Here is a 24,152-nt window from a genome sequence, read left to right on the forward strand (position 1 = left end):
AAAAATAGTTAAAGCTGAGGTCCAACCAGATGGGGATCTGCATCTAGACAAAGATTTCCTCACAGTTTTGACAGTTGTCAGATCATCTTGCAGCAGATGCTGGAGTCAATACAATGCTGGTATAATGGGCAGAACCACGCCCAGACTAGGGCTGCCTAGGTATGCCTGTCTCCTGCTTGCTACTTAAACCTAAACCCATACCACAGTCCTTCTGCGGACCTTGGGTAATGACTGCCCGTGGGGTAGTTAGTGGATTTCTTTTTCTTTCTAATGTAACCATGTTGGGTACATCTTTTTCTGCTTCTCACTATTAATTGTCTTCTTTCGTTGGCGTGTGGTGGATGGGTGGCCAAGCCTAGCTTGTTATCAGGGATTGGCTCTGATCTGAAAAATCTGTGTTCCTCTTAGGCACTCTCTATTCAGCAGTCTCTGAGGAGACCGGACTTTCTGTCCACTTTGTACGGCGTGTCAGATTATGGGCCTGTCTTGCTTAGGTGCAAACAGCAATGACAGGACGTACAGTCGTCTCTGGGTATCTATCTGGTCCTTCGATGTCAAAGAAGGTGACTTTAAAAGGGGACAGGGTGTGAGGGGTTTGAGTGTTATCAATTGCACTTTCCATCTGGGGAGTTAGGACAGGACCGCAGAATCTGGGTGCCCACTTAATAATGCAACCTTATGGTTAAAAAGTCTCAGAAATTGGAACTTTGTAACCAGAAGATGAGGAGTGTCCACTCTTCCGAGTAGATAGATACTTCTGGCAACAAAGAAAGTTTCTGAGGGCGGTGGATACAATGCAAGGAGGTCAGGGAGAGTTCAAACACTGAAGGCAAGGCGCCTTTTACAACGGAATGAGAATTTCTCCCTTTCCCTCTCCAGCATAAGCATGATGGTGTCTGGGAAGCGGCTCAGAGAGGATGCGGGGGCTGGCTGTGTGCAGACACTACCCACAGATCGGATGTAGGTCTCTTCTCCAAGGTGCACGGGCGGGGGAGGTGAGCTTAGCGGGCGCTCGGTCCCCGCCTGCCGCGAGGCACTCCGGGAATTGTAGTCCGTCCTCCACCCCCCGGAGGCTAGCGGGGCAGCAGGGTTGCACGGCCCTGCCCAAGCCTAGGGTCCTCCTTCGGAAGGCTGCGAGCTAATGGCATCACGGGATCCGCCCCTTAGAGGCGGAAGGCTCTTAGGTGTCTACCCTGGGCCTGTAATGCGGCAGGCGGGCAGGAGTGGACCGACCAATCTCAGAGGCAGGGCGTAGCTCTTGCTGGGCTCTCGCAGGACACGCCCTAGGGCTTTGTCCTTGGCGCCGCCCCGCTCCGACTTTCCGTTCAGGCGGCGCCGCGGGCAGCCCAGAGAAGGGGCGTGGCCGGGTGGGGCGGGGACCTGGTGCGCTGTCGTCGCGCTTGGGCCCTCCGGGCTGCGCCGTTCCCCAGTGCTCTGGGCTGCAACGCTGGTCTGCGCCTCAAGCCGCCTCCACGGGGACCTCAGAGCACGCATGGACCTGCCCGCGCCCGGCGGGAAGCGGCCAGGCTGGAGGTGGCCGGGGCGGCGGGGCAGGGCCGAGGCAGCGGGCCCCTGAGCGCGCGCCCTGCAGGCCGGACCGCAGCACCATGATGCCCGGCGAGACGCACCCAGCGGCTCCCGGGCCAGCCGACCTCGCGCGGTGTCAGGGCTGCGCCTCCCTGCAGCAGGTACGAGGATCCCTGGCCGACCCTTTTGCGCTGTCTTGGAAGCAGGTGCCCCTGTGCTTTGTTTAGTCACGGACTCCAAAATTGGTTCACCTGGCGCAATGCTGGTGGTAGACAAGAGCGAGCGTGCTCTGCAGGGCCCATTCCTCCTCTGCTCAGATTCAGGGTTTGCAGGGCTGAGTTGGGGTGGTGGGTCACCCTAAGTGCAGACGGAGTCTTCTTCTCTAGGGGGAAGACCTTCTCGCACTCCTGATTATGTGTTACTCGAAGATAAGGCTTTTATGATTTATGTTGCGTGCTCGGGAGCTGCATTTCAGCTTACGCCTGTCGGTTAATGCACCATCAAGCGTAGCTTTTGCTAAGTGACGTGTTGTCTGGTTAAAATCCCACGAAGATGTGTACGCGTCGGTCGTTTGTTACGGTGGCTCTCAACAGTGGCTCGCTGCAGCTGAGTTGTGGGGTTGGTTTCCTGACGTAATGCGAATAGTCCCAGTTCACCTCATTCTCCTTGCCCCATTCATCTCACCCCGTCTCCGCCTCGTGTTCTAGGCACTGACCACGTTCTGGTGAGCCAGGTGGACACGATTAAGATGAGCCTGAACAAGTATCACATGGCAGGATTTTAGATGTCGGGGAGAAAAATCACGGAAGGTATCAGGATGCCTGAGTTTTTGAGGCCGTGGCAGACGTGAATGTTGAAAAGCAGTTCTGGATATCGGTTCTAACCAGTGGGACTGTTTCCGTGATGGGAACGAGCTGTACATGCTTGATGAGCAAAGCTTGTGGATTCCTCATGGCTGGTGAGACGAGACGAGATCAGATGGGATTCAGATTAGGTAGCCATCCACAGAAACTTGATTTGATTGTAAAATGCAGTCGTTGTGCCGATTTATATATTTTAGTTGTTTTGGGAATAGGAAATGGGACTGACACTTTTATATAAAGAAAATGAAGAATCAGGCCATGTGTTGGGTATCTTATAATCCTCCCCTCCCATCTCATGATTCTGAATGGCATGCTCTTGCATCTTTAATAGACCATATTTGGGTTTTTTTTTTTTTGACCCTGGGCATTCACTCAGAATTTTTTTTTTACATCGTCTACTGTTTTATAGCAAGGCAAGGAGAAGAGAAAAATTATGTTAGAAGTAATATATTGGTGACAAATCGAGTCAAAAATAAGAGGGGAGAGTAGGTGAGGACCAGGATGGTGATTGCTGGAATTTTGTGGTTATTTTGGAAAATCATATCTGAACAAAATGGTGAGAGAATGAGTACTGTTGGTTTCTTTGGAGACAGCCTCTTAGTGGGTGCCTCACAGCCGGGAGTAAGTGCTTTCCCAGTGTTTTTGCGAACAGCATGTGAGGTAGTTTGAATGTATTTGACCCCCATAAGCTCAGAGAGTGGCACTATTAGGAGGTGTGGCCTTGTTGGAGGAAACTGGAGGACAGAAGCCTTTAATCCAGACCTTGAGGCTGGAGGGCACATCTATAATCTGGCCGCATGGCATCTTCTGTTGGAAGTGTGTCACTGAGGGGGTGGGCTTCAAGGTTTCATATACTTAGGATGCTGCCCAGTGTGTCAGTTGCGTGCAAGATGTAGTGGTTCTAGCTCCGGCACTATGGCTCCCTGCTGTGACGATATTTGACTGAACCTCTAAAACTGTAAGCAAACCTGTTCAATTACATGTTTTCTTAAAAAGAGTTCTGTGGTCGTTGTGTCTTTCATAGCAATAAAATCTCAAACTAAGATAGCAAGAAAGCCGGTATGACTTAGGGTTTGCTGTTTGCTAAGGTCAGAACAGCAAGAAGAGCCTGGGTTGTGTGAGTTTTACACACCATTGTATGGACTTGTCGTCTCTGAGACCCTGTGTGGACCGTGCTTCTCTCCCCTCCTGAAAACTGCTTCTGCACACTGCCCACCAGGAGTTTCTGTCCTGTTGAATCAGCAGAGGCATCGAGTTGCGTGAGACCATCCTGGTGCTTGTGGTCTCTGACAGCCTGAATCTATTTACTGGTTCTTTTGAGCCCATCATCCCTAATCTTACCATCCTTACTGTAGGAAACATTCAGACCTATGGCCTAAAAGCGCTTCCCAAGAGCACCGCTTTCCCCTCCCTCCAAGACACAGTTCCACTTTTGGTCCCCAAAACAGCAGCTAGAGGAGGGTTTCTTTTAGATTTCTGTAGGCCTGATCTGGGAACTTTTTTTCTTAAGGGGCAAGATCATAAATTACTGGGCTTTTGGAACTTGTTCACACCTGCTCAGTTGCCATCCAGGTGTGAACACGGCCAGAGACAAGAGTAAAAGAATCCCTGTGACTGTGCTCCTAACAACAGGAAGTTAACTTTTGAAAAGGCTTCTAAGGGCAATAGTGTTCAGCAATGCTGTGAGTTCCGCTTCTGGAACACTAATTTGCAAAATGAGTGTGGGAAGATGGGTCTTTAGCAGACATAGAGCATCCCAAGAGTCTCTGCTTATTTCCTGTATGTTCAGAGGTGGGAGCTTAAAGTGTGTAGTACAGAATGGAAGTCTGTAGTCCCGGTGCAAAGCACAGGGTGAGTTGGCGAGTGGGAGCTGGGTTTGATTAAGGTAAATTATCTCACTGATGTGACCTAGGGAGAGTGTTACAGCACGGAGTTGATCAAAGCTCTAGGGAATGAAGAAGCTGAGTGTGGGATGCAAGACAGGTTCTCCTGTTGGGAAAGTGGAAGGTACCAAGATTTCAATCTTTGAATAGCTGTGAACCGCAATGGAAGGGAGAAACGAAGCCAGCCAAGGTGGTGAGGCTGTTGGAAATGTGGCACTGGAGTTTTAAGATGGCATTAGGATGGTTTTAGCCATTTTGGATTGTTTATGAAGTGTCTCTGAAATGTCCTAATGCACTTCCAAGGGAGTGGCAGCCAGGTTCTAGGTTTCTGTAGCTGCTGAGTTCACAATAAGAATCTTCCTGGGCTGGTGTAGTAATAAGGGCGGCGGGGCTACGTCCCCAACACCCCAGCCGCCTGCACGGCTAGCTTATGCCCGAAATAACAACACACAAACTGTATTCATTTAAATACTGCTTGGCCCTTTAGCTCTAGCCCTTAAGGGCTAATTCTCACATCCCGATCAACCTATCTCTAATAATCTGTGAGCACCAGTCTTACCGGGAAGATTCTAGCCTAAGTCCATCCTGGGTCGGAGCTGGGGCATGGCGTCTCTCTGAGGCGTCTGCTCCGGAGAGGAGAGCTGTGGAGTCTGAGCTCACTTCCTCTTCCTCCCAGCGTTCTGTTCTGTTTACTCCACCTACCTATGTTCTAACCAATAAAATGGGCCAAGGCAGTTCCTTTATTATCCAATGACCTTCCTCCATCAGGCTGGGAGGTGTTAGGCAGCCTTTGAGTCACTTAAGTTTTGAAAACCACTAACATCTGAAGAGAATCCAGCTGCTGGAGCTGGGCCCTTGAAGAAAGCGTGGAATGGGGAGGGGTGGAAAGAGATAAGGAGACTTAAACAGGAAGTGGGTCACTGGCCAGTTGGGAGGAGAAAGATGACTGGACATCACCATGCAAATGCTTGGTGTGTGCAGCTTAAACCCCGATACTCCTTGATCCTGCGGAGGATGCCCACTTAGTCTTTCTCACAGTGGCACCTACTGCAGTGCTGGGCCTTTATTCTGAGTCCGAGCCCTAAGGTAACAGGCCCATGTTCTGAACTAACTAGTCCCTGGCTTGCAGAGTGTCTTCCTGTTTGTCTGTCCCTTCTTTCCTTTAGAGTGGAAGATACAGTTGCTGTTTTATCTACAGAAATGTATCTAAAGGTGCTGTGCTTCCCTCATCCCAGGTTATCTTGTGACTTCACAGAGCACTCTTTTTTTTTAACCTTTTTTTTGTTTTGTTTTAAATATTTATTTATTTATTATGTATACAATATTCTGTCTGTATGTCTGCAGGCCAGAAGAGGGCACCAGACCTCATTCCAGATGGTTGTGAGCCACCATGTGGTTGCCGGGAATTGAACTCAGGACCTTTGGAAGAGCAGGCAATGCTCTTAACCTCTGAGCCATCCCTCCAGCCCCCTACAGAGCACTCTTGACCTTTGGATTAGAGGGCTTTGTTACTGATTTGTAGCCCAGCATCCACGTGTTCCAGAATCTCAGCAGTCACAAAATGTAGAACCTAAATCTGGTGATACTCTGTAAATTAGGCAAGCTCTGTGTTCCATGATTGTAGGTTAAGCTGAGGAATTGGTTGTTGGAAGTCACATCTTTCCCTAGTCCTCTTTGAAGCATTTGAGACTGTGCGCTGCTGCGTTAGGTTGTCTGCTTATAAAAGCTGCAGAAGCTCCCCAGAGCAGGACGCTGGTCAGAAGTGTTTCTCTGAAGGGATCCTCAGCATGGTGAAAGTCCCGGAGCAGAAAACACAAATGCTGAGAGAGCTGTCAGAGAGCCTGCAGATTGCACCCCTCCCTTCTCTAGAACTGCTGAGCATGGATCCCACCTGCACACAGGCATGCAGATCAGAAGGACCTAGAGGGTCCTCTACCCGTCATCAGCTGCTATCTCACTGTTCAGAGTTCAGTTCCAAACAATGCAAATGAATCTGGATTGAACATTGCTGTATAAACTGGTGCTATTAGGATGTCTCACCCTACACAGACCTGCACCGTGTTACGGTGTAGTTATCAAATAGACTGGTAATGTAAGGGATGATTGAGACAACACAACAGAAAATAAACGACTTTCCTGGGCTTTTGTTTTCTTTTCTTTATTCACTTAGTGTTTATAATATGTGGAGGGAAATTTTCTAATTTGTGGATGTTGGTTCCAAGCTGTGACTATACTGTTCCATGACTACTTAGTTCCAAAATATATAAATACATTAGCCTTCTACACAGCAAAATGCCCAGGAGAAAGCAATGGAGGAAATGAAGCAGAGCAAAAGACATTGCGCCATTTTCTTTACTGTTGCTTTCTTTTCTTTTTTAAATATTTATTTATTATGTATACAATATTCTGTCTGTGTGTATGCCTGAAGGCCAGAAGAGGGCACCAGACCCCATTACAGATGGTTGTGAGCCACCATGTGGTTGCTGGGAATTGAACTCAGGACCTTTGGAAGAGCAGGCAATGCTCTTAACCTCCATCTCTCCAGCCCCTCTTTTCTTTTCTTGAAACAGGGTTTCTCTATAGCTTTGGAGCCTGTCCTGGAACTAGCTCTTGTAGACAGGCTGGCCTCAAACTCACAGAGATCCATCTGCCTCTGCCTCCCGAGTACTGGGATTAAAGGTGTGCACCCCTACTGCTCAGCTTACTGTTGCTGTCTTAACATTTAATTTAAAATTAGTCAGGTTTGGGGAGACGATGGAGCTCATTAAGGCTTTGGTAGTAGTGCAGAAGGTGCTGAAACAGTTAAATTGGAAGGCTCTCCTTTCCCTCTCGGGCAGAGGTTCTCAACCTTCCTAATGCTGTGACCCTTTAATACAGATCTTCATGATGTGGGGACCTTAAACCATAATTTATTTTATTACTACTTCATGACTAATTTTGCTACTGTTATGACTCGCATGTAAATGCCTGTTTTCTGGTGGTTTGAGCTGACTCCTATGTAGGGTTGTTTGACCACAAGTTGAGAATCACTGCTCTACGATGTTATGTTTTGCGGTTTTAAGGTCCACACCCCCCATTTGTTTTCTCTAAGCCAGAGTTATATGTGGTCAAAGTTGAGAGAGAAAACTGAATATAATGTTCTATTAAGACAACCTGCAGCCCTGCCCATATATTCTTTGCAAAAGACATTATTTTTAATTGCATTATGTGGATTTTTGTAACGAACCTTCTTGTCTTTAGTAAACCTGTTGCATGTTCTTTTCGTTGACATTTAGTGTCAATTCCTAATCTTGGAAGTTGCGGGCGATGCACTCAGGCTTCCCATCTCTCCACAATCCCTGCCATCCTCTTGGTGTGCAGACTTCAGTTGGTGCCGTGCGGTTGAAGTCTGGCCACATGTCAGTTAAAAGACAGTATAGTGTGGCTGGCCTGGCTGCTCTGAAACTCACTGTGGAGCCGAGTTAAGCTCCTGATCCTGCTACCACTTGCCAAACGTAGGGGTTACAGCCACACACCACCATGCCCTGTTTAGTAACTGGACTTTAGTTTTAGTTTTTCTTGCTATTGAAATACAACACTTAGCAAAAACAGTTTGAGGAGCACTTGTTTTGCTCATGTTTGAGAGGATCCAGTCCCCGGGGAATGCATGGCAACAGCGGTGAGGAGGCTGGGAGGTGAGCGCAGGAGCTCAGCATGCTTGATCCTTTTCATTCAGTGTGGGACTTCAGCCCTGGCATGGGGCTAACCACATTCAGAACAGGCCTTCTGTGGTTAAACCTCTGTGGAGATTCCCTCACAGACACTCAGAGGTGCATCTCCTAGCTAATCCAAATCTAGTCAAGTTGACCTTGAAGATTGATAACAACAATAATTCTCTAACAACTTTACGTCCTAAATGTGGATATTTGCTGTATGCTGGAGATCGCAGAGGACTGAGCACTTAACGTGCCTGATCCTGGTGACATGTCTCTTAGGCTCTTCAGTGCCCCTACCTGAAGCCTAGAACTGAGGCAGGTAGAGGGGAAGAAACTCTCCCACCACTCAGAGAGGGGATGAGAATCAGTTGGGCAGATTCAAATGATGTGGAGCTAAGGTTGGTCTGCTGTCTCAGGCACAGTACTTGACATCACAGTGTAGCGTCTGGAAGCAAGGCAGGGGAGGTTCCAGATGGAGTAGCAAAGAGCTCAAGGGAAATGAGAAAAAGAGAGAGAACCATTCCAGCTTCAGAAAGAATCGAGGATGCCATTTCCTATTGCTAGCTTTGCCTGAGCACCCTTCAGTGCAGCCTGGCATGGCAGCACATACCTGTAGTCTCAGCACTCCCAAGTCCAAGGCAGGAGCTACAGCTTTCAGAGCAGCCTGGGCTGCTCGGCGGTTGACTCTCTGAGAAACTGACCTTTACTGTGTCCATCCCTCCATAGTCTACCGCCGCCTCTCCTGCTGACCCTGCTTCCTCCTCCACTTCTGTGGTCCACCGCCCCCACTCTGGCTTACTCAATGCTCCTAGCAGAGCCTGCTCACATCTTCTCAACCCCTAGCAAGGCTGTCTTAGAGCAGAAGCTTGTGGAGACTTGGCAGACTTGAAAATATTTCTTAGAAGTTTGAGTTCTCTTTCCAAAATGGGAAGTCTCCCCTTGTAGGGCCCTGGCCTCTAGTAGGGCCTTATCAGGTCTGTGCCCTGTCTCCACTGCTGTGAAATCCTAAATGTTCCAAGGGCGGCATCCTGTTGGGATCCACAGGCTTTCTGCTGGACTTCGGAGGAGCACTTGTCTTTACATAATGGGAAACTGGGGATGGGGCCCAAGTCTTGAAACTCTCCCTTGTCTTTCTATCTTTTCCATGTGTTTTGTCCAGAGAGTTTATCACTGGGCCTATGGGACCGTTTCCTCTGCTGCCAAAATTGAATGTCTTTTTCTTTCTCCCATCTCTGTTTTTGCTTTTTTGGGGACCTTTCATTGAGTTTTGTGGTTGGATCTTTTGAGTCTGTAATTATGCTCCCCTGGTTGTAATTTAGCTGTAACTTAAACAGTGTAAAATGTATCCTCTTGATGTGTACAATTAGTCAATGGTGCACACATCTAGCAGTTGGGTGATTACCCACAGCCTCCTGAAACATTTCCACCTGCCCTCAGAGAAGCCTCTCCCAGCCAGCCGTCTTTCCCGCTCTCTGCCCTGCACTTCCTGCAAAGGCCTCATCCACGGGTTTGCTTATCATGGACAGTTTACACGACTGGGGTTAGCATGCGGGGTCTCCCTGTGGCTGCTGCGTCTAATGCGAAGTTCTCAGGGTTCACTCGTGTGGTAGTTGTGCCGCTGAGAGCTTTTCATTGTCAGCGTTGGGTGGCTCAATTCCCCACCCTTTGGGCCTTAAGCTCACGTTTCTGTTCCTAGTGTAAGCAGTGCTGCTGTGAACTTGCCATGATGTTTGTTTTCTGTTCTGTGTGTGTACCCAGGAGTGTGGTGCTTAGTCCTGTGGCAACAGCTTCATGCCCCATCAGCTGTGATGGGCGAGTTTCCTACATCCTCACCAGTACGGGCTGTTCTTTACTGGTTTAGGTGTCCTGGTGCCTGGTTTTCTGAGTGCTCTTGTCCCTTTGACTGTCACATGGCTTCTCCAGTGTGCCATCATTTATGCCAATGGGATAGGGCTGTTGAGGTTTTCTTGTCCACTTTTGTTTACTTCAGGTCTGGCTCTGGTCTCCCTTTTTCCAATTATTGTAGCTTAGGTTGGAAATCTATGGTGCTTCCTCAAGAGCCTGGAGGTGGGGTGGGTTGCGCTGGCTGCAGATTGAGTCTAAAAGACCTTCTGGGTTGGTTTGTGGTGATATGGTCAGTTATGTACTGATTCAGGAGGGAGAGCCAGCACCAGCACTTGGATCTTACCTCTATTTTTCCGGGAAGACAGAGATCTGGGTTGACACACAGCTGTTTTCAGATTAGTTTGCTCAGATTTCCTAGCTCCATGCTTAGAGTCATCCTGGGTCAGCAGTGGTCACATGTGTGTGTCCAGTAGACACCTTGAGAAGACAGGTTTCCTGCTGGGTGGCAGAGGAGCACTTTTCCTCAGAGTGGAAGACTAGGGCTGGGCCCCTGGCTTGACAGAAAGGCTGCATCTGGCTCTTGCTTGAACTGCATTCTCCTTCACCTACAGGAGAGGCTCAGATAGAGCAGCCCGCTGAGGCTGTGCAGTCGACCTGGAAGGCTGCTTCCTTGTCCTGTCTCACTCCGACTCTGAGCTGATGCCTTCTTGTTTCTTTTTTCTTTCTTTCTTTCTTTCTTTCTTTTTTTTTTTTTTTTTTGCCTTCTTGTTTCTGTGTGTCTTTCAACCTTGTTGGTTTGTGCTCTGCGTAGAGACAGCGGTTTTCACATGGTTCCAGGTGCTTCCAACAAAGCATGCAAGCACGGGCTCCTCCTCCTCCCTGACACTGAGAGTCTGGATTAGCACTCTGTGGTTTCTTGCTGTGTTAACCTGATCATGCTGCAGAGCGGTTTCTAGGCAGGGCTGTTCTAAGGTCGGGTAGTAGTGGGGAGGTTGACCCAGAACTTGGCACCATTGAGGAGAGGACAGTGCTTCAGCCACTGACACTAAGCAGACTGCTCTTCGTGGCTCACATGGGCCTCATGGAAAAGAGGGGTGGGTTTTGGAGTCATTCTTGACATTGTTAGGGCTGCTGGACATAGTGCGGAAAACAGTACCACTTAAAGAGGAGAGTGACTGAGAAGCTGAAGTGGATGGGGGTTGAACCCAGCATGGCATTCAAGTAGTTGTCATGGCTTACAGATGTCTTCATCTGGAATTAAAGCTTCTTCAGCTATAGAAGTGTATTGTTGAAATCCACTACAGACAATAGGAGGAACCCACATATTTAAATAAGTGCTAAGTGTATCTCATGAGGTTCACTTTTAGCATGGATGGAAGTCTCAGCATATGATGGAAGGAGGCTGAACTGAACTTCTGATTGAAGACAGGTGCCTCTGGCCACACCTGTTCTATGTCACTTCAGGAAGACAAGGGCACAGTAGTGGAAGGGCATCACTCTCGGAGGGCCTCTGGATGTACAGTTGGGCACATAGAGTGTCCACTGCGGACACTCTTGAATTCACTTGAGCATTCTGGTTTGCCAACTTCTGCATCTATTTGTAAGTGGCATTGTAAAATCAACACATTTGTTGCAGTCAACAAATACAGATTAGTCATATTCCTTCACATCTGTAAGAGCCGCTTGAGGAATGTAAAGGAAGCAACAAAGATGGCATTCCTGCAGGTGGTAAGAGCTCACTTGGTTCTAAGAAAACATGACCCTGCTAAGTTTGTTTCTGGAAACAAAGCCTTAGCATATACTCAGACATACTCAGTTGAGTCACTATTTAGACATTTCCAGTTGCCTTGTGAATGCCCTTGAATGGTTATTTAGCAAGCGTGCCTATGTGCACACGTGATGAGATGCTACTGTCTATCAAATACTGTAGCTTACAATGCACTGGCAGCACCAAGCAAGTGTCAGACTGTTAACAAAAAAATAAAAAAGGATGCCCAAAAGTGACTGAGAAGACCTCTCATCAATGATGAGGGGCTGGGGAGATGACTCCCAGGAATGCTGCTTTGTACACAATCCTAGCGATCTGGGCTCCATCCACTGAGCCAACTCCACAAAACTATCCTCTGTCCTCTACACACATGCCACATGTGAACAAAACACACAAATAAATTAATAAATGCTAATAGGCATACTTGGTAAGACTATCCAAGATCACAGCTGTGGCAAAGCAAGAAATTCATTGCTTGCTGTTAGGAATGACTGAGCAGGAGCAAGTGCCCTTCAGAAGAGAATTGGGACATTGAGCCCCTGGAGAAGGCAACAAAAAGCTAAGTTGTATGGAGAATGCAGAGGACCCGAGTCTTTCACTTTATTGGTTCTTACCTTGTTGACTTGAGGTTTCTGTCCCACTCAGTCCTGCAGCTGTTCAGTCCCAAAGAAACACAGAGGCCTACATTAATTATAATCTGGTTAGCCTATTAGCACAGGCTTTTTATTAACTAACTCTTACATCTTAAGTTAACTCGCGATTCTTGTCTGTGTTAGCCATGTGGTTTGGTACCTTTGATCAGTGAGGCATTCTTATCTTGCTTCCTCAGTGTCTGGGTGACAATTGCAGACTGAATCTTTCTTCTTCCCAGAATTCTCCTATTCTGGTCACCTTGCTTATACTTCCTGCTTGGTTACTGGCCAGTCAGCATTTTATTAAAACCAATACAAGCAGCAGATCTTTACAGAGTACAAGACCATTGTCCTACATTACTTCCTCCACCTTTTTTCTTTTCAAAATAAGAACTCTAAATCTAATCTCCTTTGGATAGCTTTCTCCTGACCATTACCTATCACGACTTGTAGCCAACACTCTAAACAAAGACAAACATCCATAATCCATTTTTATTTTGGGAATGTGGGCATAATTTTCTAGGTAACTTCCTGCTGATTGGGGATGCTGGTAATCTGAGTTATTGTTAAGTCCTGACTGGAATACTCTGTGAAGCTTGATCATCTCAGGCAGCAGTCTTGAAGCTGTTCTGGATGTAGAACTCAGAGGAAACTGCAGCAGAGGTGCTCTGAAATGTGGGATCATCTGGGCCTTCTGCTCCTATTGGAGATTCTTCAGGGGTCTTCCTTGCTCAAACCTGATTTTTCTTCACCCAGAATGAATCCACAGCCTCTCATTTTCTTTGGAAATAAAAGCAGAACCTCTTCTCCAAAGTAACATATCTTTTGACTTAAATTTTGAAGTCAAGGCATTTTTATATATGTTGAATTAATCCAGCAGCATTTATAATCAGATATCTTTTAGCAACTTTTGCTCCTTTCTCAGCCATCAAACAATTCAAAGACAACATAATACATACAGTATCTAAATTCTCTGTGTATTTTCTATCTCTATATGGTTTTATTCTAAACTCTTTTTTTTACTTTTATTTTTAATTTTTGGTTTTGTGAGGCAGGGTTTCTCTGTGTATCTTTAGCTGTCCTGGGACTCACTGTGTAGATCAGGCTGTCCTTGAACTCATAGTGATCCACCTGTTTCTGCCTCCCAAGTGCTGGGATTAAAGGTTAGTGTCACAACACCCAACTACTCTCTCTTTCTTTCTTTCTTTCTTTCTTTCTTTCTTTCTTTCTTTCTTTCTTTCTTTCTTTCTTTCTAGGATTTTATCTTTTTATCTGTTTAGAGTTTGTTTTTGTTTGAATCTCTTTATTGTATCTCTCTCTCTCTCTTTCTGTCTCTCTGTCTCTCTCTCTCTCTTTCTGTCTCTCTCTCTCTCTTTTGACCACATAAGTCTTTAATTTGCTAAGCAATATAGCTAGGATTAAAGCTGTGACTTTGATGCCTGGATCCACCCCCCATTCCTCAGCTTTCTTAGAATCTAGCTTCGTGGCAGAGGTACTAACAGGAGCTGTGTTTATTGCTACAACTCTATGAAGTTTCAAGGTTCCTACCACCATCAAGAAGCATGCCGTTGGCTATTCATAAACACCATTTAAGTGTTTGGTGGCTTGGCTTCTTAAAGAGCTGCAAGGTTTTTGCAGCTAAAGCTAAGTCAGGAAACCTCTCTTAAATGAGATATGCTTGCCCCCTAGCAAACAGAGACCACCAAAGAAAATGCTGCTACTAAGAAGCCAGCCTTAATTCTGTTCTTTTGTGTCTAGAATTCCTTCCCAAGCTCTCTCAGGTTTTATGTGGATGTGATTGCCCCATGTTGGGCACCATTTGTTGACAGAGGCTTCTGTTCTGCCCAGTCCTGCAGCTGTTCAGTTCCAAAGAAACACAGAGGCCTACATTAATTATAAACTTGTTAGCCTATTAGCCCAGACTTCTAGCTCTTGCATCTTAACCCATAACTCTTATCTGTGTCAGCCACGTGGCTTGGTACCTTTCATCAGTGAAGCATTCTCATCTTACTTCCTCTGAATCTGGGTGACAACTGCAGACTGAGCCTTTCCTCTTCCCAGAATTCTCCTGTTTTGGTCTCCCTGCCTGTGTTTCCTGCTTGACCACTGGCCAATCGGCATTTTATTAAACCAGTACAAGTGACAAATCTTTACAGGGTACAAGACCATTGTCCCACAGTATAGCCTAGGTTTTTATCTGTTTTATCTGGTATGTACATATAGCTACAAAAATGATATAGACACCTGAGTGGAAATATTACTGTCCTCTCCAAATCCTCTGGAGAGATTGACTGTTGAGACAGGAGTGTTGGGTATACTTCCTGGTGTGAACCTGTCAGTATTAGATGCTTAAAAGATACTGTGGTGTATTTAACACAATGCTGTTATTCTTGAAAGTTTTTACTGATTGGAAAAATTGACATCTAAAGAAGTAACCTAAGAAAAGAAAACAATCTGTGTTTTAGTTGTTGGGACCATCTAAACAAATCAAGTTTACAGTGTAAAAGATAATGCTTTGATCTTCATTTTCCTAACAGGACTGGGAGCCAGCTTGGGGTTGGTCCCTGCAGTATAATGCAGAGCCTCACAAAGTTTCTAACTTAATCTTGATCCCACTGTAACGTTTGTAATCTCTGTCAGGTTATCTCAATTTTTGTTACTTTGCTGTTTCTATGTTTCTGCTAAGTAGTAGGCAGTCAGTACTTGTTACTGCCCTCTGCCCTCACTGTGAAGGGGCACTGCACAGAGGGCGGAGGCCGGGACTGCAGCGGAGTCCTGCAGTGCACGAAAGGACCTGCCCGTTTCTGTTCTTGTCGTGCTGTGGACCGCCTGCTTATGTCTACACTGTAGGACAGTTACACGTGGTGAAGTGCCATGGGAAGAGAAATAGCTGACTGTAACATTTTTCTTCCAGAACTTAAATGAATATGTCGAAGCATTAATTGCCTTGAAACAGAAGATCATTAATACAGAGTAAGTATATCTGCATGTTGGAAGGCCAGCTGGCTGACGTGGGTGGTGGTTGGAACCTTCAGTGGACCCAGTGGTGCTGGATAGAACTACTGAACACTTGTTTAGTGGCTCACAGGCTTTTAGTAGAAAATGGTCTTTGCCAAATTAGATTTTAAAAGCTGTTTTCTCTCTAAAACTATTCTATATTCTGGGTCACACTGTTGTATGCTGCATAATGAGATTTAATGGTTTTTAATATTCTTTGATAATGTCATGTTTTGGATTAAAAGCTGTGTAGTGCATTGAGGAATCAAGGTGATGTCAGCCTGGCATGTTTTGTTTCTGGGGAGCAAAGGAGAAAGGCCATCTAGAGCAATCTGCATGGTTTTCTGTGCTGTGCTTGCTCAGCGACATGGGAGCCTAACCTCTCTTTTCTCTTTTGCAGTAACCTGCTGACGGAATATCAGAAGAAATGCGATGATATCCTTCACTTATTTTTCTTTTGGATATCAGCACTGACTTATGTGTAATAGCTTAAAAGATAGGAGGGCCCTCCTTTTTAGTAATTATTTTTTAAAAGGCAGTGTCTGTTTTCTTTATGGAAGCCCTTTTCATAAGCACAGCCAACAATTGATGCAGTAGCAATGGGTGTGTACTGGGGATACTAATAGAAGGCAGCCTAGCATCTCTCTTGTTTCTGTTGCTCATTCTGATTGTGGGTTTTCAGCTTGTTACTGAGTGGATGTTCCTCCTGTATAGGGGTGTGATGTGATGTCAGTGTGTAGGTGCAACATTGTGGCTGCAGCAGGGCTTGCTGATTGGTGTTGTTAATCTACTGAAAAATAACCAAGGTTATTGAACTGGCTAGGAAATGGGTCTTGCTGAGCGCTGCATCCTAATCTGTGGCCAGAGAGAGGTCAGGGGAAGGGATGCTGGGCCTCTTATGAGCTTCTTTAAACCTCTAAGCCTACCCCCTGTGACACACTTCCTCCACAAAGCCACACCTGTGCCAGCAAGACCACACCTCCAATCCTTCTAATCCTCAAATAGTGCCGCTTCCTGGTGACTAAGCATTGAAATACATGAGCCTCTAAGGGCCATTCTTAATTCAGTCCATCACAGACTCATACATCGGTAAGAGGGATAATGTAGACTCAGCACTGTTAGAGATGGGTGTTCTTAATGGTCCAGCCTAGGTGGACATGAATACTGTAGGACAGAATTTATGTTCAGACAAATAGCAGGACATAAAGGTTAACATTTTCTTTAACAAGTTTTACAGCTGCAGTTCGCAAGAAGGTGAGCTGCCTGTCTCCATAGCTGTTGACAACACCTGTGAATTCTGGGGTAGAGGTGCATCTGTGGCGGGCCAGAGCCTAGGAGACCTGCCTCGGAGAAACTGCTTTGAATGCTCCCCTTACAAGCAGATTTGCATTGTTCTATCAAATCCCTCAAATGTATCTATTGTTTAGGCTTCCCATGGAACCCTTGTGGTTTCCTTCAGTGACAGTTGACCACACTGTGAGCTGAAGCTGATGTCCTTCTGTTGCCCATATAATTGCACTGTTCAATGCCGTTTATCTTGTGTTGTTTATAACAAAATAAAGCCACTAAAATTGTAATGATGTTTTATGCTCTGACTACAGTTATCACTTAGAAGTCAGAGTGAGGTTATAAATCAGGTCGCATTTATATTAGTTTACATTACAATTGCATTTAGATTGCAGTCTCACTTAAAAGTCAATATGAGGTTATAAATCAGATATAGATCACTATATCACTTAATTGGAACACATGCCGGGGAGATGAAGATCAGCTGTGCCAGATGTTTGACAGACTGTCCTCAGACAGCGTCTCCGGGGTGCTAAAGTCTGTTGGACTACTTTCTCATGTTGCTTTTTGGTACAGTTTTATTAAAAAAGTTTGTTATGCCTAAAAGATAAAAAGGATTCAGGTTGTTAGTGTGAACAGGAACATTCGTTTATGGTTTAATAGCGCACTCCAGCTTTTTCTGCTCTGACGCCGATGCCTTGTCCACTTTCAGGGAGAACACTATGCTGCATCACCAGGTGGAGCAGATGCTTCAGAAAATCTCCCCCCTGCAGAAATGCCAAGAGGAACTGGGGTCCCTGAGAGCAGAGCTGGAGGAGAAAAAGGTGCGGAGAACCAGTGAGCATGAGCTTGTGCGCCGGCCAAGTGGGACTCGGGAACGTTTCCATGGTAGCGAAGGACATAAGCCCCGAAGGAAACCCTGCTCTGGCTGGTGTAGAAGTGTGGAGAGGCTTATGTGCGAACGCTTGTGGTTTCTTGTTCCCTGTAATAATAGTAATTTAAAACTTGTCTTGACTTAAGTGGGGACTAACATGTAGACATCAGATGAGTGGTAGAATCCTTGTGTGGCAGTGTGTGGAGAATTGGATTTCCTTAGTACGGGTGTAGCTTCAGCTCAGCTCTCAGGCCTCTGCTCTGGCAGAGTTCAAATGTCCTCTGAGGACCTCTCTTGAATCTTGAGCCAGTAAGTATATATGCTCTTGACAGATTGGTTTGGGGCTTAGTAACTGTGCTTAGTCCCTGTGGTTTCTCGGGGCTATGAGGTCCACAGAGAGCCACTTTCATTCACGTATCTCAAGTTCTTACAGGTGAGTGTTTGGTCATTTCCTTTACTTGAGGGACATGGAGCTTTGGGAGATGATGCTTGATACTTTGACCTCTCATGGGCTCTCTTCTCCAGGTCAAGCCCTTTGTAGCACTCTGCACAAGCTGCTATAAATGCCTTCCTGGTGACGTTTGGTGTGTCCTTTATAGGAACCCTAGGAGCGGGTCCATGGAGTTCATAGGCAGAAGCAGCTGCAGCCCCTAGCTAGGTGGCTGGCCTGAGAGGAGGTGGAGCTTTCTGGCTTATTATCCATCCTGTGTCCTTTCTACCTCTTTTCGGAGAAGATTGCTATTATCCATTGTCCATCTGCCTCACGTTATGGTTTTAGTGATGTGTAGTTACCACATCACTATATGTCATAGAGTTTTCCATGTACTATATGATTGTACATGTCAGTGTTCCTGTTTCTATGAGAGTTCTTTATGGTTTAACTGTAGTGAAAGTTAATCAGCCAATCCGTGTCCAGTTGTGTGTGTGTATGTGTGTATATATGTATATATGTGTTTGTATATGTATGTATATATGTATATGTATGTGTACACACACGCAGTTATATAATGTCTGTAGTATACCCCCAAGGCCGTGTGAACCTTGGAGTCAGGCCTCAGTGGTAGACCCTCTTAGTCACTGAGTGACCATGTTTTGCAGGAATATGCCATCCTGTCAAGTCCTTGGTGAAGAGGGCTCGATGAAGCTCATCTCTCAGAGCTCTTAGGTCAGAGAAATGCCCGGTACAGACTGCATCATGGACACAGTGTCTTCCCAGCCCAAAGGGTGGGTCATCATGGCAGAAGATACGGTGTTCATGCACTTTCCCAGTCAATACTGATCAGCAACTTGTTTCCTTTTCCTGACTGTAATAACATAACATTTTATTGAGCCTTATGCCAGCTTAGATCCTGTTACTATAATTGCTGACATGGTATTTAAGCCAGCAGTGTGGTGTGCAGATTGGAATTGTGTAGATTTGCCTGGCTGTACTATCAGCTGTCTTTTGGGGACCTACCCTCCTTGTGGAGATGCTGAGTGACTTCTGGGCCTTGCTGACATTTCAGGCTGTGCACTGGGTTGGTGTTGTGCTACTAGATGAGAATTGAGTTTTTTATCAAACGAGTGAGGACCATGGTCAGTGGCAGTCAGTGGCTTTGGGGCTATACTTATGTTTCCTGTTTCCTTGTTAGAGTTCTCTGAAGCTGTATCAGGACACTCACCAGGAATATGCTCGTGTGAAGGAAGAATGCTTGAGAACTGATGCCCAGTAAGTGCTTTACTGTGAATATTTGTGAATAATAGTGTTTCCTTTCTTCCTCTTTCTGTTCATTGTTGTAATTAATTAGCTGTGCACACTTGGGCTAGTCTCTCAGCCCCAGTTTTCACTGTTACACAGGGGTCAGCACCATTGTGACTAAGGCCATTTGGTGTTGAAGGGATGCACAGAGAGGTACTGAACATGCCTGATTTATCACGTGTGAGCTGCCCCTGTGCCTGTGTGTCCAGATATAGTCATGGGCCTCCTGTCTTTGTACCTGTTGTTTGTCTCTTACTGTCAAAGGGCCTTTGTTACCATTGTGAAATGGGACCTGGGCCTCACCCCTCAGAGACACATCTGGACACAGCCCACAGGTGACACTCACTGCTGAAGGAGGGGCCTCACATGTGTTTGTGGCACAGACTCATAGGCCTTTTTTTGTGTTTCTCAAACACTAGCCAGGCTCTTAAGCCCACTTTGGAAACGCTGTGCAGGAAGTGGTGTGGTGCTCTTTCCCGGGCGCCTTCTACCACGAACCCAGTTGCTGGTAACGCAGTTTAATGTGGTTGACATGTGATACTGGCTATGAGTAAGAATTTGTATACACCCTGTGTGATGAGCCGTAAAACCTTTGCCGTCTAACTGACAAGGTTTTTTTATTAGGAAGAAGAAGCTGGAAGCTAAGGTGAAGAAGCTGGAAGGTAAGTGCACCTGATGTTTGCTGGCCAGAGCCATGCCTTGTGCAGACCCTGGTAAGTGTGAGCTGTGAGTGTCAGTGGGTGTGCCACTCACTCAGCCATCGGCTCGGTGTGTGGAGATGCGTGTGCTGCTGCTCACATCCTCTCCTTTGTACACTTTGCTGTAAACAGGCAGCATGGAAGGAAATGCAGTAGTTCAATGTTGGAAGGTGGATTTTGCATTTTTGTTTCTTTTATTCCCAGTTGAAATTGTGGTTACTATAACAGGCACCCACATTTATGTTGTCTTAGTCAGTGTCTCCATTGCTGTGATGAAGACCATGTCCAGAGCACTGTGAGGAGGAAGGGGTGTACTCAGTTTGTATATCAGAATCCAATGAGAGGCGGCAAGGCAGGAGCCTGGAGGCAGGAGCTGATGCAGAGGCCTGGGAGGGGGGCTGCTTACTGGCTTGCTCTTTGTGGCTTGGTCACCCTGCTTTCTTATAGAACCCAGGACCACCAGACCAGGGATGGCACTGCCCACAGCGGGCTGGGCCCTCCTGCATCAGTTGCTAATTAAGAAAATGCCTTACAGGTTTGCCTACAGCCTGAACTATGGAGGTATTTCCTCAGTTGAAACTCCCTTCTTTCAAATGACTCTAGCCTGTGCCAAGATAATATCAAGGAATTGATGTACATAGATAGTTCTCTCTCTCTCTCTCTCCCTCCCCACCCCCACTCATGTGCACGCACGCACACACATGCACACATATACAGATTTCTATGAAGTGCCCCACACTGGGTTTGGGGCTTCTTGTTTCTGAGTAGGCAGAGTATAGATGGGCACACTGGGATCTGTGCTGTCCTTACATTTCAGACAGTGCTGCTTTCAAAAGTCAGCTAGGCATGGAATGTCCATTTTGTTTACAGTTACTTATGAGTGGAATCCGGCCCAGGCAATGCTGTGTTGTCACTGACTGCCCAACATGGTGTCCAGGTCTCTACTCCGTGGACTCCAGCATCACAGTGGCTGTGCTCTGCCTCAGTGAGGTGTTTCCACATATGCTGTGAACTTAGGAGTGCAACGTTAGTTGCACAGGAGCATTTAGAACAAGGATGATGAGGTATTCTTGTCCTCAGTTTACATATGAACTCTACAGATGGTTGGATAATATCCATCTCATGACATGGCTGTGCTCTCAGCCTGTCCTCTCTTGTGTGTGGAGATAAGTGGAATGCCTAAGAGACTGTATGCAACTTTGAGAAGACCTTCTGTGAAGTCAAATGTGGCCTTTACTTTTAGTGTCTCAAACATAATTTTCCCTAGGAATTGATAGGACATACTGAAAGTGAGCACAGCCAAACTCAGTGAGAGAAGAATGTTATTAGTCTTTGGTGGAATTTGGCTTCCCTGAGATATCAGCTCTGCACAGATTCATGCTGGGGTGAGCATCGCCTGGTGCTTTCCATCCCAAAAGGAATGAATGATGTGCCCACAGTTTACACGTCTGCACACTGTCCCCACCAGAGTGTAGCATGGAAGGGTTTGGAGTTGCCGTGTCAGGTGTGGGAAGGATCCTCACAGCCTTAGTCAGCTCTGTAGCTTCATGACATGTGTACCTGTCTGTGACATGTGTCCAGTTTGAGGAAAGCAAAAAAGCTGGCATTGGCTCACACAGGATTGGATCACTAACTCTCCGCTTTTCTGTTGCTGTGCTGTACCTATTACACATAGAGGCTGCTGTCAAGCAAACTCAGGACTTCAAGCAATTGAGAACTGAAAAGAAAATACTTGAAAAGGAATTTAAGAAGACACAGGTACTGGCTACAGTGGTGCACACCTTACATCTCTGACTCATGGACACAGGAACTGGGTACAGTGGTGCACACCTTACATCCTGACTCATAGACACAGGAACTGGGTACAGTGGTGCACACCTAACATCCTGACTCATGGACACAGGAACTGGGTACAGTGGTGCACACCTTACATCCTGACTCATAGACACAGGAACTGGGTACAGTGGTGCACACCTAACATCCTGACTCATGGACACAGGAACTGGGTACAGTGGTGCACACCTTACATCCTGACTCATAGACACAGGAACTGGGTACAGTGGTGCACACCTTACATCCTGACTCATGGACACAGGAACTGGGTACAGTGGTGCACACCTTACATCCTGACTCATGGACACAGGAACTGGGTACAGTGGTGCACACCTTACATCCTGACTCATGGACACAGGAACTGGGTACAGTGGTGCACACCTTACATCTCTGATTCAGGGCCTCTGTGGACACAACTACCGGGTAAAAGATGTATCCTCTGCATCCCTCACTTGGGCTTCTGTGGCATCCGGGTTGTAACCACAGGCTGCCTTGCACCCATCTGACCTTTGCTTCATCATGTTTGCTTCTGTGCAGCATAAACACTCTTGGTGTTTTTTTTCCCAACACAGGAAAGGTTTGAAGAAATTTCCAAACAGCAGACTGAAAGGGGTGAGTATTCATGAGCGCTTGTGTGGAGAGAGAGCCAGTCAGTGTGCACTGTTTGTCTGAAGCAGTTCAGTGTGCAGTGTTTATCTGAAGCAGTTCAGTGTGCACTGTTTGTCTGAAGCAGTTCAGTGTGCACTGTTTATCTGAAGCAGTTCAGTGTGCACTGTTTATCTGAAGCAGTTCAGTGTGCAGTGTTTATCTGAAGCAGTTCAGTGTGCACTGTTTATCTGAAGCAGTTCAGTGTGCAGTGTTTATCTGAAGCAGTTAGTGTGCACTGTTTATCTGAAGCAGTTCAGTGTGCAGTGTTTATCTGAAGCAGTTCAGTGTGCACTGTTTATCTGAAGCAGTTCAGTGTGCACTGTTTATCTGAAGCAGTTCAGTGTGCACTGTTTATCTGAAGCAGTTCAGTGTGCACTGTTTATCTGAAGCAGTTCAGTGTGCACTGTTTATCTGAAGCAGTTCAGTGTGCACTGTTTATCTGAAGCAGTTCAGTGTGCACTGTTTATCTGAAGCAGTTCAGTGTGCAGTGTTTATCTGAAGCAGTTCAGTGTGCACTGTTTATCTGAAGCAGTTCAGTGTGCACTGTTTATCTGAAGCAGTTCAGTGTGCACTGTTTATCTGAAGCAGTTCAGTGTGCACTGTTTATCTGAAGCCTTTCTCCTATGTATTTTTAGAGTTGAGACACATTGGAACACAGATCTCAAGTGACTCTCATGGAAGCATAGATAAAAGTAAGTATTCTAACCGTGTGATTGGTTTTATGCATTGCTTATTATGGCTGGCGGGCATATGTGCCTCCTAACATAGCAAAACTCAGGCTTTGTAGATACTTGGTAGGAACAAATCTTTTTATTTGGATGCTGTTAATTAGACTTCATATATCCATGTTTACTTATCCATGTGCATTAAGACAACCTTTTTCTTAAAGTGTATGAATGAAAGCATCAAAGGGAAAGGAAAAGTTAGCCATGCTTGTCTTCATATCTCAACCTTGAATCTCATGGCTCAGTATCCTTATTATGGCTGCACTGCCTGCTAAGTGGATGAGGAGTCCGTGCCATGGAACTGTGACTGATCTCGTCCTTTGCTCTTCCCAGGGAAGGTGAAAGTTCTCTTGAAAGAGCTGTGGCTCTGTGTGAACACTGCTCACAAGCTGTCTGGGGAGAGTGGCAGGCGCATACCAGGTGAGAGATACACAGAGACTGTTCACATGTGAATGTGATAGTGTTTGCCCCAGGCTGCTCTGCAGCCTCCAGTGGACAGCAGACAGTGGTACTCGACACTGTGACGCAGTATGACTGATCTCAGCCTCCAGTGGACAGCAGACAGTGGTATCGACACTGTGACGCAGTATGACTGATCCCAGCCTCCAGTGGACAGCAGACAGTGGTATCGACACTGTGACGCAGTATGACTGATCTCAGCACATTCAGTCAACTTTTGGTGGCAGCTCAGAAGAGCAATGGGAGGTCGGGTCTTATGGGTGGGAGACCAAGGAGTCTTCCTGTACTACAAAGTAGCAATGTTATTTTTATTTTCACAAAGCATCAGTTAAACAGTGGGAAACTTCTCTGAGAACTCTTTCCCAGTCCTGTTAATTGTGGGGCTCACGGAAAATGTGTATTTCCCACCTGTCCAGGATCCAGTCCCAGACTCCACTTTCCTTTTCTGCTCAGCACTCTGTGCTGGGGACTGGTAACAGAATATATGTTACACTGTTACCCACTGAGGGTTGCAGCCATGGTAGAGCTCCTTTGCTTCCAATTTGCCCACTGAAGACTTTTTTTAATCCCATTCCTTCTGCATTTAGTTACTGGAATTCTTGCATAAGAAAGACTGCCCCCTCCACTAATGACTCTCTGATCTGTTTCACATCAGTGTAGCTCGACTGCTTCCCAGTGCA

The 24,152-nt window shown here is 46.3% G+C and overlaps 1 protein-coding gene across 1 annotated transcript in view; it reads left to right on the forward strand.

The window, feature by feature from the left end:
- Positions 1-1,366: 1,366 nt before the first annotated feature.
- Ice1 (interactor of little elongation complex ELL subunit 1) overlaps positions 1,367-24,152 on the forward strand; it is a 40,932-nt gene continuing 18,146 nt past the window's right edge. The window contains exons 1-11 of the mRNA XM_075975718.1: positions 1,367-1,688; positions 15,128-15,186; positions 15,611-15,645; positions 16,446-16,464; positions 17,210-17,321; positions 19,003-19,079; positions 19,734-19,771; positions 21,483-21,565; positions 22,213-22,252; positions 22,924-22,980; positions 23,347-23,433. Of these exons, the coding sequence (XP_075831833.1) occupies positions 1,608-1,688; positions 15,128-15,186; positions 15,611-15,645; positions 16,446-16,464; positions 17,210-17,321; positions 19,003-19,079; positions 19,734-19,771; positions 21,483-21,565; positions 22,213-22,252; positions 22,924-22,980; positions 23,347-23,433 (688 nt within the window). The 5' untranslated portion in view covers positions 1,367-1,607. The remainder of the gene's footprint in view (positions 1,689-15,127; positions 15,187-15,610; positions 15,646-16,445; positions 16,465-17,209; positions 17,322-19,002; positions 19,080-19,733; positions 19,772-21,482; positions 21,566-22,212; positions 22,253-22,923; positions 22,981-23,346; positions 23,434-24,152) is intronic.

Source organism: Microtus pennsylvanicus, chromosome 6 (genome assembly GCF_037038515.1).
Source record: "Microtus pennsylvanicus isolate mMicPen1 chromosome 6, mMicPen1.hap1, whole genome shotgun sequence".
In the NCBI taxonomy this organism is placed as follows: Eukaryota; Metazoa; Chordata; class Mammalia; order Rodentia; family Cricetidae; genus Microtus; species Microtus pennsylvanicus.